We start from the raw sequence: 16,728 nt of genomic DNA, 5'->3' as shown, positions 1-16,728 counted from the left end.
CAAGTTCTCCCATTTAAAAAGATGAGAGAGGCCTGTAATTTTTATCATAGGTATACCTCAACTATGAGAGACAAAATGAGAAAAACAAATCCAGGAAATCACATTGTCTGATTTTTAAAGAATTTATTTTCAAATGATTGTGGAAAATAAGTATTTGGTCAATAACAAAAGTTCATCTCAATACTTTGTTATATACCCTTTGTTGGCAATGACAGAGGTCAAACGTTTTCTGTAAGTCTTCACAAGGTTGTCACACACTGTTGCTGGTATTTTGGCCCATTCCTCCATGCAGATCTCCTCTAAAGCAGTGATGTTTTGGGGCTGTCGCTGGGCAACACAGACTTTCAACTCCCTCCAAAGATTTTCTATGGGGTTGAGATCTGGAGACTGGCTAGGCCACTCCAGGACCTTGAAATGCTTCTTACGAAGCCACTCCTTCGTTGCCCTGGCGGTGTGTTTGGGATCATTGTCATGCTGAAAGACCCAGCCACGCTTCATCTTCAGTGCCCTTGCTGATGGAAGGAGGTTTTCACTCAAAATCTCACGATACATGGCCCCATTCATTCTTTCCTTTACACGGATCAGTCGTCCTGGTCCCTTTGCAGAAAAACAGCCCCAAAGCATGATGTTTCCACCCCCATGCTTCACAGTAGGTATGGTGTTCTTTGATGCAACTCTGCATTCTTTCTCCTCCAAACACGACGAGTTGAGTTTTTACCAAAAAGTTCGATTTTGGTTTCATCTGACCATATGACATTCTCCCAATCCTCTTCTGGATCATCCAAATGCCCTCTAGCAAACTTCAGACGGGCCTGGACATGTACTGGCTTAAGCAGGGGGACACGTCTGGAACTGCAGGATTTAAGTCCCTGGCGGCGTAGTGTGTTACTGATGGTAGCCTCTGTTACTTTGGTCCCAGCTCTCTGCAGGTCATTCACTAGGTCCCCCCGTGTGGTTCTGGGATTTTTGCTCACTGTTCTTGTGATCATTTTGACCCCACGGGGTGAGATCTTGCGTGGAGCCCCAGATCGAGGGAGATTAGCAGTGGTCTTGTATGTCTTCCATTTTCTAATAATTGCTCCCACAGTTGATTTCTTCACACCAAGCTGCTTACCTATTGCAGATTCAGTTTTCCCAGCCTGGTGCAGGTCTACAGTTTTGTCTCTGGTCTCCTTTGACAGCTCTTTGGTCTTGGCCATAGTGGAGTTTGGAGTATGACTGTTTGAGGTTGTGGACAGGTGTCTTTTATACTGATAACGAGTTCAAAAAGGTGCCATTAATACAGGTAACGAGTGGAGGACAGAGGAGCCTCTTAAAGAAGAAGTTACAGGTCTGTGAGAGCCAGAAATCTTGCTTGTTTGTTATTGACCAAATACTTATTTTACCGAGGAATTTACCAATGAATTCATTAAAAATCCTACAATGTGATTTCCTGGATTTTTTTTCTCATTCTGTCTCTCATAGTTGAGTGTACCTATGATAAAAATTACAGGCATCTCTCATCTTTTTAAATGGGAGAACTTGCACAATTGGTGGCTGACTAAATACTTTTTTGCCCCACTATGTGATTATTGAATAATGCTTAAACATGATACATGTCCAAGTATTCAGCGACACAGACTAAATTCCCTCTGGCTCTATATTTCTTTACTAAAAATAGAAAAAGTGTGTTTTTGAGGGTGTATTTTTTGTATGCTTTGCCATTTACACTGTCATTATATCATATGACGTGTGGTCCGCCTTTGCCAATTCTGAAATGTTCTTTCCTCTTTAGAGAGGAGAAGTTTTGGGGACAGTCTAACGACAGGCCCGGGTCGAGGCACCAAGCGCTTCCTCCAGGACTTCAACAGCCCACTGCCTCAGAAACTGTCCAAAATCCCCCGGCACTCCACTGATGGTATGTTATTTTTTTACTGTCATGCATTTTCCTTAATGTCCACCCTGGGCCTTATTCCTGCACCACAGAGCTAGTGAGAGATATCTGCATATCTGGACAAAAAAACATTTTGGTGCCGTTTCTGTTTGCTCACGCCTAATAATAAATAAACACCTACACCATTAGAACAGTAGTGCATTAGTTCACCTGTATATTAAAGTGATAAGCTGTAGAGCACCTCAACATTAGCTCTGAGATATGACCAGTGCCCGGATTTCACTCTAGCTCCTTGCTGGGCAATTTGACTCAACACTTTTGGATCTATTTCTTCTTCTAATGTGTGAGTGAAAAAAGGAAAAACACTTAAAGCCCTCGTCTGTTTGTTTGTATAATCAGTTGCTATAAACTCTAAAGCCGCTCCACCTTTTATTTAACTCTAATAATTGACTGCTCCGAGTTGTCTAGTAAAGCCTTATGTAATCATATAAAAGGAAAACAGAAGAAGCTTTTGGCTCAGGAGTGAGTCGTATTACGCTCTGGGCAGGAGGTTAATCATTTAATCTTCTTCCAATTTCCTTGCATTTTAATTAAGTTAATGGAACATTAAAAGAGATTTATGTAAAAGAGCCTCCTTTAAACTTCTCCAGAACATACTAAAATCAATGTCATACTCTCCTACAGTTACAGGCATTTCACTGTGATCGATGTCATGAGAATAAGACCTATTGTGCTTGTAGCTTTTCAATCAGTGTGTTTATATTTTATAGTGTTGTCTCCGTGCCAACACAATTACTTCAAGTTATCTGCCCTGTCCCATCCATGACATGATATCTCAGAAACATCTTGTGGGATTTTGTCCCTTGAGTCTAATTAAACTAAAGGATGAGCAAATTTGAATCTGATGTTCAAAGGTCGAGTCAAATGTGAACTCACAAAATAACTCTAATTATGCCAAAATCTCACACGAATGTCTAATGGGAGACAATTAAATGATGACATTTTATTTCCCGAAGGCCAGCTTCACTATGATATCGTCATCATTTTCAACATAGAGGTTGTTATGTGTAAGCCTGTGTGCACATCTTGAAACTGTTTGGATTTTCTTCTGCATCCAAGTTGATTATTTGTGTGAAAAATCCACTTTTATTTTTATTTGTTGCCTTTTTGGAGCAACATCCATATTTTACGCATCGTCCCCGGTCTTGTCTAAAGCTGATGATGATCTTTTAACTTTATTAGCCGAGCATGTGAACACATTTGGACCCAGAGGTTCTTTTCCTTATGAGTCCCCCCCTTGTGCACTTCCTCTCCCTGGACGACAGGCAGGACAATGAGCTGCTGTTCCAGTTCAATGGTTGATCTGATATAGAGCACCAAGAGAGTGTTGTTGTTGCACCATGTGACAAGGCTCTCCATCTGTCCTCTGTACTTTCGTAAAAATAATAAATAAGTAAGGACTTTGTTTCGCCCTGGAATTTAGTTTTTGCACAATTCAAAAATAAACATACCAGATAAGAAATGATAAACTTTGCAGGAGGAGGCAAAATACCCATTGGGTTTATTTAACGCATCTACTTAAATAATGTTACAGTATTCATTTCATTTCACTGTACAATATTTCATTTTACATCCTGTTCTTGTATATTCCATTTATATAGACTTCTTCTTGCACTATTTATTTCATTTGTATTTACTTACACATTTTGCAACATTCTTTTGCACTATTTTATTTCTAGTCTGTTAGTTCTTTCACTTTGTGTATTGGTTTTACTAGTTTTATGTCCAATATATATTCATGTTGCATTGTTGGAGGAGCCTGGGACTTAGTTTTCATTGCCATATCTACACTGTAGCTACCGATTTTAGATTTGAAGATCAATGTTCAAACAATGGCTTAAATTCAACAAAAAAGGCAAACTAGAGACCAAAATATACTATACTTTAATTAAATAACACACACGTCAAAAAGAGAGGAAATTCATACACAAAAAATAATCGTTATACTTTTAATAAGGTCTTCAATGTAAATGCTATACAATATAAACTGCAGCTTTCCTGGTTAGGTGTTCTAGGCCGGTGGCCCCTTTTGTTGTTTCAGTCACGTTGAATCTTCTGTTTACTTTATCTCACTGTGACTCTTCTGTGTCCCCAGGTGAGTCCTTCATGGAGAACTGCGTTGGATCATCAGAGCACTTAAAGAAGAGCCCTCTCTCTCCAAACTCAACGGTACAAACTCCCGGCCTCAGGTCTCCCTCCAAGCTGCTTCATCACAAAAACTCTACAGGTAGGAAGAGACGCTGATCCAGGAGCAATTGTCAAACACCTTTTCAGTGCTTCAGTGCAGCGGGTGTATTTCTCCTGAATGGTGCGACCACACCAAACACAGCCCTTGTATTTACAACAAAAAAGCAGGGGACTTGAAAGATGAGTTTGACGGCTTGTCAGATAACAAATAATGAAATATGCAAAAGATTTCACAACTCTGCAAAGCTACTCCAGCAACACTTGCAAAAGATTGCGAGGTAAACTGTTGAAATATGGCAGCCATGCTACAAAATATTTACCAGCATTGTGCACTCGCTCATATTTAATTTGTCTGTATTGCTGGATGACGACACTGCATTTTCTGGGTGGATACCTTTACATTGGCACCTCTGCTGCGACACTGGACAGGCTCTATTGAAATGAAACTGGGGGCTGCGTATAAGCGCTCTGTTCTGTTTCAGAGCTAACATCCAAAAACCAGACTGAACTGTAAGTAGGATTTAACCAATGCCGTTTTTTCAGGCTGATAATACTGCACTTTTTTTGCACATAGGAGGGGAATAATAGTGGTATCATTTTGATGCTGCAAGAGTTGTATCCTTACAAGATGAATAAGCAGCTAGAATGACTTGTATAACTATATTTTTAGATCTATTTATATATAGATATAGTGAATAACAGTGGAATTTTCAGTTTATATACAATTCTGTGTCATGCTCAAAAAATGCATTTACAGTTCATGTCATTCATTTTGATAATAGTCATTTTCAGGTTCCATTTTTTGCACTTTCAGGTTCGGGCAGTTTTCGGGAGAGCCCGAGGCCGAGCGGTCAGGACCCCAACCTGTGGACCGTGGAGGAAGTGATGCAGTACATCAGAGAGATCGACCCAGTGCTGGCACCACACGCTGACCTTTTCAGAAAACATGTATGTACTCTCTCATAACGCTTATATATTATACCAGACATTGATGATTGGTTCGTACATCAGCACAACTTTTCCGTTGTTACCTTAAATCATTTCCCCCCTCCCTCTCTGCTGCAGGAGATTGACGGCAAAGCGCTCCTGTTGCTCCGCAGCGACATGATGATGAAATACATGGGCTTAAAGCTCGGCCCCTCTCTAAAACTCATCTTCCATATCGACAAACTCAAACGAGGTTGAGGAGATCAGCTGACCACCTCCCAAAGGACTGAACTCCATCTCCCTGTTCTAGGATCAGTATATCATGCACTTCATATCGGACGTATACTGACCATTTACATGTAGCAACCTCACATCACACAACCATATCTGGTATTACAAAGCCTGTGCTGACCTCATCCAATGAGGAATGTTTATTTTTGTGTAGCACAATCCAGCCCTAAGGCAGCATGGGATACGTAGGATCACACACCTCCGCCATCTGTTTCGCATTTCAGTATAACTTGAAGAGTCCTCTGTGGCCATGTTAACTGTACAAGTTTGTTTGGCCTTTTTCTATAATGTTACATTTTATTCTGTACATTTCATATTTTGTAATTCATGGATATATCAACTTTTATTGTTGCCTTTTTCAACGGTTTGTGTGAGAAATGGTAAAAGGAAGAAAAGAAAACACTATATCCATCCCAATAGTTGGGAATGGGTTAAGTCCTCAGTTTGAGGAACAATTTTGCAACCATTACTATAAAAGTAATTAAAAAAACACTATTCTGAAAATACTGCCATGAAGAAATCAGTTTCTTAATTCTTATTCTGGATGTCGTTTACTATGCCTTGTCTTGTCTTTGTTATTTGTACTTTTTTAATTTTTATACTATATTATTAGAGTTCCTACATGGAGAGCCCTATCATGCTTAACATTGTTCAATAAATATATAATAATTAAACAATTGGTTAATTTCTTCTTTTTGATTTGTTCTGGAAAGCCATCATTTGTGATAAAAATGTTATATTTGTGTCCTTTTAATCCCCTAGCGGACTGATTGTATGCCTCATACACATTTAAGTGTAACAAATCTGGTCTTTTAAGGCTGTACAATGTATGTATATGGCTCTCATTCTGAGGTATGAATAAATTACTAACTTGATTTTGAAGAATAGTTAATTTAGTGCTAACTGTATTTCATGTAGTTACAACGGCTCACCAACAGGGGGCACCACAGCCTTGCGTATCTCTTCTCCGTCATGTCTCCTTGGTGTTTCTCCTTGGGACTCACTGCCATGGGTGGCTATATCTCCATCTGGTAGTCTCTGCATGATAATCTGAGAGATATTTTTACATCACATTAAGATTTCTTATTGTTTTGTTGCTCTGCTGTCAGCATTTCTCCTGAATTGCTTTCTAGTAATCTCATGTATTTTCCATTAGTTGAAACCCCTCTCTTTTATGATTATGTCAGCCTTTTGTCCATGCTGTTTCTGGTAAATATTGCTGTCATTGTTCCTGTTAGTAAATGAGTGGGCTAATAGGGTTGTGGGCGAAAAAAAAATGACTTGTGTGTACTGAAGCAACTGCATAAAACAGAAAATCTTACCACATCCTCCTAGTGAAAACAGTAAAACATCTCGCCCAAAAGCAGAGCCCAAACCTAGTGCTTCTAACTGACATGGATGAGTATGAATGCACTTGTCTGTTTGCGAGCATATGACACATACTCACAATCTGTGCTGTGTGTGTGTGTGTGTGTTCTGCTCAGGCACATGTGACAAGCTCACAGCTCGTGGCTGATGCCTGTGCTTGTTGATGTGTAATGGTAGCCAAAGTGTTGTGCGTGAAGCCAGCGCTATTTATAGAAATAACAGCTCCTTGTGCTGCATATTGTGTTTGGGAAGGTTGTGAAGGGAGATTCTACTTTAGCGCCTAACACTACAGTGTGATTTTTATCAGGTGCCATTCGTGTGTGGCTGATATGGCAGCAGGCAAAGGTCTGTTAGTGTTGAAGTGAATATTCAACATGACTGGCTGAGATCCCTGAGAGTGATAGATTATTTGTGTTGTTATGACACATAGAGGTACTGGGGACTTTGGGGGAATTCTGCTCTTGATATTTACCAACAATGCTGTGCAGTCATTTGCATTCGCTGTCTGTCCCAGCAGTCGTACAGCATATCGAGCAGAGAAGCAGTTTCAGTTTGTATGAAAAGGAAGTTTTGTGGGCCTGCAGATCAGTCATAACCGTGAGAAAAAAACCCAACTTTTTCAGGTATTGATTTCCGCAGAAAATAAGGTCATTCCATGCCACAGCGCGACACCTGAAGCTGTCATGTTATGCAGGGAAATGCCGCGCTTTCTGCGGAAAAAGCCTGGCATGTTGCGCTCGGCAGGCAAGCTTGGGCACAGTTTAAGAAAAAATCAGAACCACTTTATCTCCTGATCTCACCAGAATACCCAGCATGCCATTGGGCTGACAGTTCAGTTGTCTTGGGGTGAGGGTCCTGCAGGCTTCAGTCACAACATGATGTCCCTAAATGTCTTTGTCGTGTTGTTTTTTGGATCATGATTGTGCAGTATTGTGAGGACCACACTGTTACTCTGGATATGATCCAACTGTCACCAAATAATGAGGATTTGAAAAGGAAAATCACACCTCAGAGGAAGCCTAACATCTCAGGGAAAGCCCCCTTTAAACACAAAATAATTTATTATATCTTCATGACACTGACAACGATGTCTGGAGCTACATATTTTTAGAAATGTTCATTTCATTACCCTGTATAAATGAGGCAGCTGACCTGCTTCGTTTGATTGCCTCCAGAGACTTTTGACTGGGAGATAATATCTGCTAAGACGGTTGTCTTGACAGCCCTCACCCTACCACGCTCACCCAGTCAGCATCATGCCTACAGATGGTGTGGGCCGGATAATGTCAGGATTTTCCTACCAGTAAAATGTTGGTTACACGACAGCATGAGTATTATCCATCCACCAGTGCAAAGTGCAGAAAATATGCTCGGATCAAACACATAAAAACTAAATACACAGATAAATATAACATGCATGTGATTTTCTTTGGCATTAAGACATTGATATTGGAATATAATGGAGATTTCCCTGGCTGCAGGATAACACAAAGCTTCACAAGAACTGCTCTCTTGTATTAATTCCACCCCCAGCCTATAGCCTGTTACTCTGTCTTTGGTAGCATGTGCTTGCCACTGTCACCAGATTAGCACGCAGGCTTAAAACCCCGCTCACAAAGACACTGTGTACTGAACATGGTCTGTGCTAATACTGTTTCCCATTATTCCAACCTTCAAACCTGTAACCCTCCCCACAGTATATCCCTGCTCACAATAAACGAGGCCAAGTCAAATAAAATGTTCAGCTCAAGAGGTGAACGCAATAACGTAAACTTCTGAACAGACCTTGCAACAAGAAATACCTTTGTGAAGGTCTTCATTTTCAATGTTATAAAGTGTCATGGCAAAGATACCTTGCTGACACCCTGTCAAGCTTCAAATGGTTAATATTTGCTTTTGGATTTAATTATATTGCCAACGTTTTGCTGTTATCTCCTAAAACTGAGAGGTCATTTTATCTAATTTCTATGGCTGATTCAGTTTAAATTGCATGATAAACCCATTCCATCTGCTAATCCTAACAAATTATATAAGAAAAGGTTTGCGTTACAAGTTCAGCTCTCCTGGGTTTGTGCTGACACAAAGGTTGACTTTGTGCCACTGTTGCAAAACTGCAGCCCTGCACAGTTTGGCTCCACTGTTCAAATCACACAACCCTTAAATATTTACCAGCGTTAGACATTGTTGGGACACCTCGATGTGTTTGAGCCGGCTCGACAGAGAAGTGTCAGCTGTGTGCAGTAAAATAAATTATTTACACCCCCTCCTTCGACTTCAAAGCACTGGCAAACCATTCAACCCCAGATTTGGGGAGGGGGGCCGTAGGAGGAGCTGCCAGTCACTAGGCAACCTGTGTGTCACCTGCCCCGACATGCCAAAATCAGCAACTCACCTCTGGAGGCTGCCTTCACAAGGTACACGGCTGCATGTGAAGGCCTCCTCAGCAGGATTCATATGGAAAACTAAACAAGTAACTGAGTCGCTGCTAAACTGCACTGCTGTGAGAAAGAGGGTGTTGGGTTTATATTGTTCTTCCCTTGTGTCAAAAGGAGGAAAGTTGCTTAGAAGCTGCTGAGCTTTACTCTAAAGCCCCGGAGCAGAATCACACAGTGCAACAACTGATGTCTTCCAAGCTTGTCGCCTTCAAATACCTGTTATATGATTGTGCTTTTATGATGGGAGGATGAAGCAAAGGGAGGGAACAGCGGGGTCCACTATGACTTCATGTCAGATGGAGAAACAAGGTGACTGTTCAGCGAGAAAATCAGGAAGTTCGGCAATGAGCAACATGTCCACTGGAGGAACTCTGCCCCGAGGGATCTGCTGTTTATTTGCCCCCTGCCAGCACACATATACTCATACACCACTACACACATACAAACATTCACAAGGTTACCACAAAACGTGCCAAAAACCTCCAAACTCTCTTGTTAAAGCAGACGAGTTCAAACGTGTACCTTCCTCACACAATTTTCACACACAGAGATGGAAACATGCTCCTTGTTGTAAAGAGATAAGTCATCTGGGAAACTCGAGTTTTCTTCTCACTTTCAGGTCACTCTTTACAGTTATTCACCCTTGGGGCTTTTTTTTTTGCATCTCAGAAATAGCCCTCAATTGGAGAACAAAATTCAGTTTAATAATACTGTTTCAAAATGACACATTATGAGTACATCTTTAGTAAGTAGTATTTTCCAGATGTTCTCATGGGATTTTCTCACCATGATGAATTCACCATAATCTACCTACATAGTGGTATAGGTGTAAGGATCACAATGACCAGACATAAATCCTTTATCTCTGACTCCACACTGATATCGAAGTATCCGTGTTACCCTGTTTGATCAGGTTGTTTGCTGATGTTGTGTGTGTGCATTTGAAGACCTGGCCATGCGTGACAACAGCAAATGACCATCTATCCATCACTGGTGCTAGCGCCGGAGATTACCGCTAGCTCAGGCATCACACATGAACCAAAAACAACTAGACAGCTCTCGATGCATCGACTACTACAGTTCAGATATGTGGCAGTAAAGAGGAATGTTACCTGGAATGCATTTAGCATACCTCGCTTGATGTTTTATTGAGGGGTTTTAAATGGAATCATAAAAGTTTTGTGGGAAAAACCCTCCACCTAATTTCTAATCATAAACCAAGGAGATCCTAACACTTTCTCTCATGTTTCTTGTCTCTTTCACTCCGCCGTCTCAAAATGTGGCTTTTGGTCTCTGACTTATATTGAGAAACCGGCAAGCTGCCACAGGAAGACAGTGTTGCATTGAGCAGTTGATGTGGGTGGGCTGAAAAACAAGAGAGTAAGAAGAGCAAAAGTAACTGTAAACGTCTCTGAGTGTCCCACCCTGCTTAGCATGCGTCTAGACTGGCCTCTGAGAGGCGGGCGGCAGTCATAACAAGGGATTGGGAGAGCAAACAGGGCTGTTTAGAGTAGTTAACTATTTGTCTATGGAGTCACAATCAAGAAAACAAAACCTCTGCATTTAATTGGGGCTAAACAAGGAGCTCACATTGCAGCGTACAATTATGAGATATATGAGGCGACAGAGTTCTGACCATGTGCCAACATGCCCCATGTGCCACACACCAGAAGACCATCTCACCAGATTGGCACTGGGCGCTGGACCTGCAACCGTTACTAAGCAGTGTGCCAAGGCTGTTGGCCTACTTATGAGCCATTCTCTTGACAGTGCAAAGCCAAGAAAATCCACACACACACCCTTAAGCTAGTTACTTGAAACAAGCCCACATTCAGGCCAGGGTATTTCAGTTTGGATCATCCATCATGCCGTGTTTCAAATTGCGCACATCTCACAATTGGATAAATGAAGAGTTGCGGCAGCTTTAAGGGCAGGGTCTACTCGAAAAATTGAGCAATCAGTAGTTCCTATTTCTAGTCGTGCTCTCATTTTCCCCTCCGTACTCGCTAAAGATGCCTTTGTTGACTATGTGAAAAGCTAGACACGGTGATGACATTCCCAACATGACCTCAATCAAGCGTTTTCATAGCCCGCAGGCACAAAACAATCCAACAAAGTCATCCACCACAGAGAATCTCTTTACCCTCATTTCATAATGAATGCAATTATATGAGCAAAATTGTTTTTTTTCGCCTTCAAATCGCTGTAGCTAAGAATTGAGAGGCTTCTGAATTTGGATTACAGTATTATTATTTAAAGCCAATAGTCAGTTTCTCTGACTATTCACTGGGGGAGTAGGGGGAAAGCAGCACTGTCTTTGAGTCAGGGCTTACAAGCTTTAAGTCAGTTAAACCCCAATCAAGGTAAGCATTCTTTGGTCATTTTGTCCTCCCCCATCCACACACACATTACTCTTTACACAGAAAAAGAAACAAATGTTTGTGGAGCTGTAGAGAAACCAGTGTTGTTCAAATCCTGCTTTTGAGAGCCAACCTTTGAATGAGTATCTTGCCTTTAAACCGGCTAATGTCAGCGCATGGCATTTGCTTAGATAAGCGGCAGGATAAAATGTTGTAAACATATTTGACTGTTTCTACCTAGGATGCCATATCAGATGACATATTAGAGCTTGCTGACCGGCAGTCATTATCACTGTGTGTCACTCATGTTCCTATCAGTGACATTACTAGCCTGATTAGCAGTGGAAATAGCAAGTTAGGGAAAAGATATTGGAACACCGGGAGAAGTGGAGTAGATATATATCAAAAAGCATTAACATTGTAGCTGTATAAACATTTCCCTAGACTGGAAAGAAACGGAGGTTTCCCCTTCACCCGCAGGTTAACTTAAGCACTTAGCTAGCGCTCCACTGCCCCGGGGAAGAACTGTGCAATGAATGGAAAAGCAGGCCACATTTCTATCCAGGCCATCTTTATTGATCCTCAAACCCCCTTCACAGAGACCATCCCCCCAATCTTGACCACAAAAAAGGGGACAATATAAACAACCAATAAATAAGAATCTGCGCGATTAAGGCGGTTCTACATCTCCAATAGAACACAACAGTGTGGACATGTTGGAGTTATACAGCTTCATACAGTAAAAGCAGTAGATTTCATCGAGAACATCACATCTAAAAAAGGCAGCACTTAACCAAAAGTGAACCATTTTTAAAATCAGGATGAGGCTCCCATTCAAATGAGTTAGCATTGTACTTCCATTGTGTCTGACTTATGATTAAAAAAAAAGCTATTTTTTAGATGACCTTGCCATCTGAGCTCATTTAAATACTATGCCAAATAGAATGGGAAGAAAAACATGAGCTGAGAACTTCATTTAAATGTTCTCCCCCATCCAACTCTCAGAAAGAAAAAAAAATATTTAAACCACTTGGTTCCCAAACTGGAGACTGGAGCTTGTTCTTTATATCAGTTTTCTCAGACAGGAATAAATAAATACACCCTTTTACTGTTAAACTGTCTTGGAGTCCAGGCTAGGAGGCTACACAGTGTCATAGCATTGTTCAGAGTGGCTTTAAAGAATTTCAGCATTTCTTTGTTACATTCATGTCCAGGAAATGGGAGAGGTGGAGCTCTGTCTGCAGCCAACCGCCCTCTGGCCACTCGCACATGTGAGACTCGAGCACTGTGTGTTCCCTGTGGATATCCAGAGTTCTCTTCTGTGCACCCTGTGACCCAACTGGGCTTGGTTGTACAGGGAGGTGTTCACTAAATAAAAAGTGATGAGCACTCTGCATCCATCCTGGGCAACTCTCAATCTTCTTTCTCCATATGTGCTCCTTCGTTAATCAGTTCCTCTCAGCAACTGACGGTGCTGGGCTGCTGTTTGCTGACAAAGTCTGAAATAAAGTCAAACTCATTCTGGCCAAGGAATAGTTCTGGCAGCTCTTGGACCCGATCCAAGCCCAGCTCCATGACCAGCGAGGTCAGAACCTCCTCGTCGATCATATCTGCGTCCATGCCGTTCAGGACCAAAGCTGGCCCGGCCATGTGCTGCATGTTAGCCAGCTGGGCCGGGTTCATGCGGTACTGGGTCGTAGCCCCCATGTGGTTCCCACCCATAGGCCCCAGTGGGTGCCCGTGGTACTGGGTGTTTAGTTTTTGCAGCTGCATGCTGGCCATGAGTTGCTGAGACGTTAACCCTCCATTCATGAACTGTTGTTGCTGTTGTGGGTGCTGCTGCTGTGGATGCTGCTGTTGCTGCTGCTGCTGCTGCTGTGGGTGCGGGGCCTGTTGCTGGTGCTGTTGCGGATGCTGCTGCTGTGGGTGCTGTTGCTGCTGCTGTGGATGCTGCTGTGGATGCATGTGATGCTGCTGTTGAGGGTGATGCTGCTGTTGCTGGGGTTGACCATTGTACATCATGTTACCAGAGGTCATCTGGTGGTGACCCATCTGGGCCCCGTTCAGCTGTCCGTTCATGGGTCCAGCCACCATGCCCTGCCGCTGCCTCATGGCCGTCTCCATGTTGGCCTGGGCGCCGCCGTAGTGCATCATCTGGCCATTGGGCATCGCCCGCATGCCCTGCTGGTTGGCATGCTGCTGGTGACCTGCCTGCAGGCCGCCATTCATGCCCATTCTGTAACCGTGGATACTGGCACCCGCTGAGTTGTGGTTCATGGGCATCATCAGATGGTCTGCCATGCCTCCTGTCTATGAGCAGAGAGGAAAAGCTGTTAGTGGAAGATGTTCTGAAGCACGAAAAGGGCTACTGGATCATGAATGATGAAGCATTAGCAGCTGACCATGTGAACCAGTATTGAACACTAGCACATACGTTAATAGTATTAATGGTAGGCTACCATATTTGAGATGTGCAGGAAATGTTACATTGCTGTGGGTCAAACCAATTTCATGTTCACTTCCTCCTAGTGACCACATAATTCGTCTTCATTGAAAACGCTAACATTTTCCTTGCAATGTCACAAGTCCCCCTAAACGCTTCCGGGAAAAATATGCATGATTGTTGTGCCAATTGGTTACAGAGAACATTACTCGTTGGTTTAGTCTTCCTAGAAACCTCGCGTCTTTGTGCCAAGGAATGAACGCCCAGGTCGGAATAACAGGTTAACATACATTGTTTGGGTGCATTTTTCCATACCGATAATTCATGCACGACGGGATCGACAAAACGGAGGAAAATACGTGCATCGCGAAATGCATTGCTTAAAACCTAATCTATGTTGCATGTCAGCTGAGGCGGAAAAATCTGTTACATTTTACGCACGTAAGGTTGCAACAAAGAACACTGACATCATGCAACATCTCCCCAACAGCTGAATCACCACATTTCTAACAAGGCACCAAATCCAACAAAGGCTTCGGTTTTTTCACGATTACTTCCTACCGATTGGTTTGAATTGTTGTATTCAATAGTCATGTTCCCTGTAGCTTAACACTATGCATCTGTTTAGTCGCGAATTTAAAACAAGGCAATGCAAACAATGGAGCAGCAGCAGCCGCGGAGACCACCACAGACCAAAACCCCAATTCTCCTACAAATACATCCGATAAAAATCACTTACCCGTGTCGGCTACGTTTTCACAAAGTTACGCGACTTTGCTTCGGCTCCGTCTTCTTAAACTGTGTTCCTCTTCTCCTCTGAATTACAGTATATATTCCACAGGGTTACGCTTCATGCTCAAGCGGGGACGGTGTGCACAAAGACTGCCGCATCAGATCTTGAAACGACTGCCTATTTTCTGGGTCAACTCAGGGATTATGTACATCTAAAAAGCTCAGAGGAAGGCAGTCGGGGAGAGGTGGAGCCTCGGTCCTGCCTCTTCTTTGTTCCTATTGGCCCCTACTTAATAGAATTGTGCATGGGCGTAGAAAAAAAGGGGCTGTTGGAGAACTGTGACACAGTAGCCAATTTAAATACCCTCCTCCCCACTGTTTCTTTTTGAAAGAATATTTGGACATCTTGTTTGTCTTCAGAAGTATCTGCTGCTACCGTGGTTGAATAATGTTAATACAAGGGCAGTAATTAACTTTTTATTAATTTTAGATAGATAGATAGATAGATAGATAGATAGATAGATAGATAGATAGATAGATAGATAGATAGACAGATAGATAGATAGATAGATAGACAAATAGATAGATAGACAAATAGATAGATAGGTCGAAATGCTTGCTCATATCTGCCAGTGTGTGTGTGTGTTTGAGTGTCAGATAGCATAACATTAGTGTAGAAATCCATGTTTCCAACTTGTCTGCACCTACTTATCTATTTGGCCTGTGTAGCAAGCGAGTGTTGCCCTGGTATGTGAATGTACACTTCATCTCCGAGATCATTGTTGGTCCATGTGACCCACCGGTCTGCTGAGTGTTCGCCCCAGAGAGGCGGTGGAGGGAGGGCAGAGGAATGTGGCCTGTGTGCTATTCTAGGCCACAGAGGCTGCAGCAGTAGTGTAACTACTGCTGTGCATGGATGTGTGTTCGTCCCGTTTACGTGCATTGACTGTGGAAGCAGGCATGTTTCTGTGTGTGTGTATCTCTACTCTGCAGATGCACACGTCCCTTGATTGCCCACTTTAGAACAACAACCTCTTGCCTGCAATTGCAAATGAATGGAACCACTTTGGGAGAGCAAGCCAATCCATTGTCCTGGGAATTCAACTATAAATGAGCAACCACTGGCAGGCGTATGTCATTGTTTGACATTGTCCAGCCACTTTAATCTAGTGCTAATGAGCCACTCCTAGGTGTGAGCACGAAAAAAAAACACACCCTGCCTGAAAGTCCAAAGAAAACAGGTAATCAACATAAGTTTCTGATGAGCACTCTTTTAGTCGGGCATGTTGTCTTTGCAAGGTTTCTGCAATCTGAGACAATAAGACAAACAAGCATTTTAAAATGCATCAAAGCAGACTTTATTTTTATCCCAGGGCCAAAAGCTACTAATGGTGTCATTTGCATTAGGGAGCGGAGCAACAATGCGCCCAAACCTTCTGGAGCTCAACAATCACATCACTGCGACTGTTTAAAACCCAAGATATTTGCATGAAATTGCAATCAGCCAGGATTGTAGTGGAATATATGCATTTTGTAATTATATATCCATTGAACAGGCTTGCATTGTTGTAATTAGATGGAGAATACTGCAGTCTTATCCCTTAAAGGGTTTCTTTCTTTATGTTATGTTTCACATCTGTAGCTGTGGTCTATGGTTTTCCTTCACACACCTTGCCTTGAGCCATTCATTGACTTTTGTGTGAATGTGTTTTCTTTTTATTCCAGGGATAAAGAGCAAGACAGGGTTCATGCGACTGTGTTTATAGGAGCAAAAGGCTGGAAGTGTTGCTTCCTTTGCCAGCTTGGACACGCCCCTGTGCCAGGCTGTAAAAAAATGCAATAAAAATGCTGCAGTTGCATGATAGGTCAATTTCATGCTGATTTCGTGCTCCAAACTCGGTCTAAATTATCGAAAAAATACTGGATAAACAGCACATATATTTGTGCTTTTCGGGCTATCCAACCTTGCATGAGCTCCACATCTCTCTTATATACTGAGAGCAGACAACAACTTAGCTAATATCTGCTTTGTCAGACTGTGTACAACTCAGT

At 42.3% G+C, this 16,728-nt stretch overlaps 2 protein-coding genes across 4 annotated transcripts in view; one reads left to right on the top strand and one right to left on the bottom strand.

Annotated features, from left to right (window-relative positions):
• The window catches only part of LOC134861213 (polycomb protein SCMH1), a 41,866-nt gene extending 35,738 nt beyond the window's left edge, over positions 1-6,128 (top strand). For all 3 annotated transcript variants that reach the window (XM_063878224.1, XM_063878225.1, XM_063878223.1), the window contains exons 15-18: positions 1,775-1,897; positions 4,029-4,160; positions 4,935-5,068; positions 5,186-6,128. In XM_063878224.1, coding sequence (XP_063734294.1) covers positions 1,775-1,897; positions 4,029-4,160; positions 4,935-5,068; positions 5,186-5,305 — 509 coding nt within the window. In that variant the 3' untranslated portion in view covers positions 5,306-6,128. The remainder of the gene's footprint in view (positions 1-1,774; positions 1,898-4,028; positions 4,161-4,934; positions 5,069-5,185) is intronic.
• Positions 6,129-12,055: 5,927 nt separating this feature from the next.
• cited4b (Cbp/p300-interacting transactivator, with Glu/Asp-rich carboxy-terminal domain, 4b) lies at positions 12,056-14,912 on the bottom strand. Its single transcript, XM_063880199.1, has 2 exons — positions 14,684-14,912; positions 12,056-13,811 (listed from the first exon to the last, which is right to left on the bottom strand). The coding sequence occupies exon 2, from the start codon at positions 13,800-13,802 to the stop codon at positions 12,960-12,962; it is 843 nt and encodes a 280-aa protein (XP_063736269.1). The 5' UTR covers positions 13,803-13,811; positions 14,684-14,912; the 3' UTR covers positions 12,056-12,959.
• Positions 14,913-16,728: the final 1,816 nt, after the last annotated feature.

This window comes from Eleginops maclovinus, chromosome 3 (assembly GCF_036324505.1).
Source record: "Eleginops maclovinus isolate JMC-PN-2008 ecotype Puerto Natales chromosome 3, JC_Emac_rtc_rv5, whole genome shotgun sequence".
Lineage (NCBI taxonomy): Eukaryota > Metazoa > Chordata > Actinopteri > Perciformes > Eleginopidae > Eleginops > Eleginops maclovinus.
This window is presented reverse-complemented; position numbering and strand designations above follow the sequence as displayed.

Excerpts from the sequence above, each read along its gene's own strand:
- cited4b (XM_063880199.1), bottom strand. The coding sequence starts at position 13,802 with ATGGCAGACCATCTGATGATGCCCATGAACCACAACTCAGCGGGTGCC.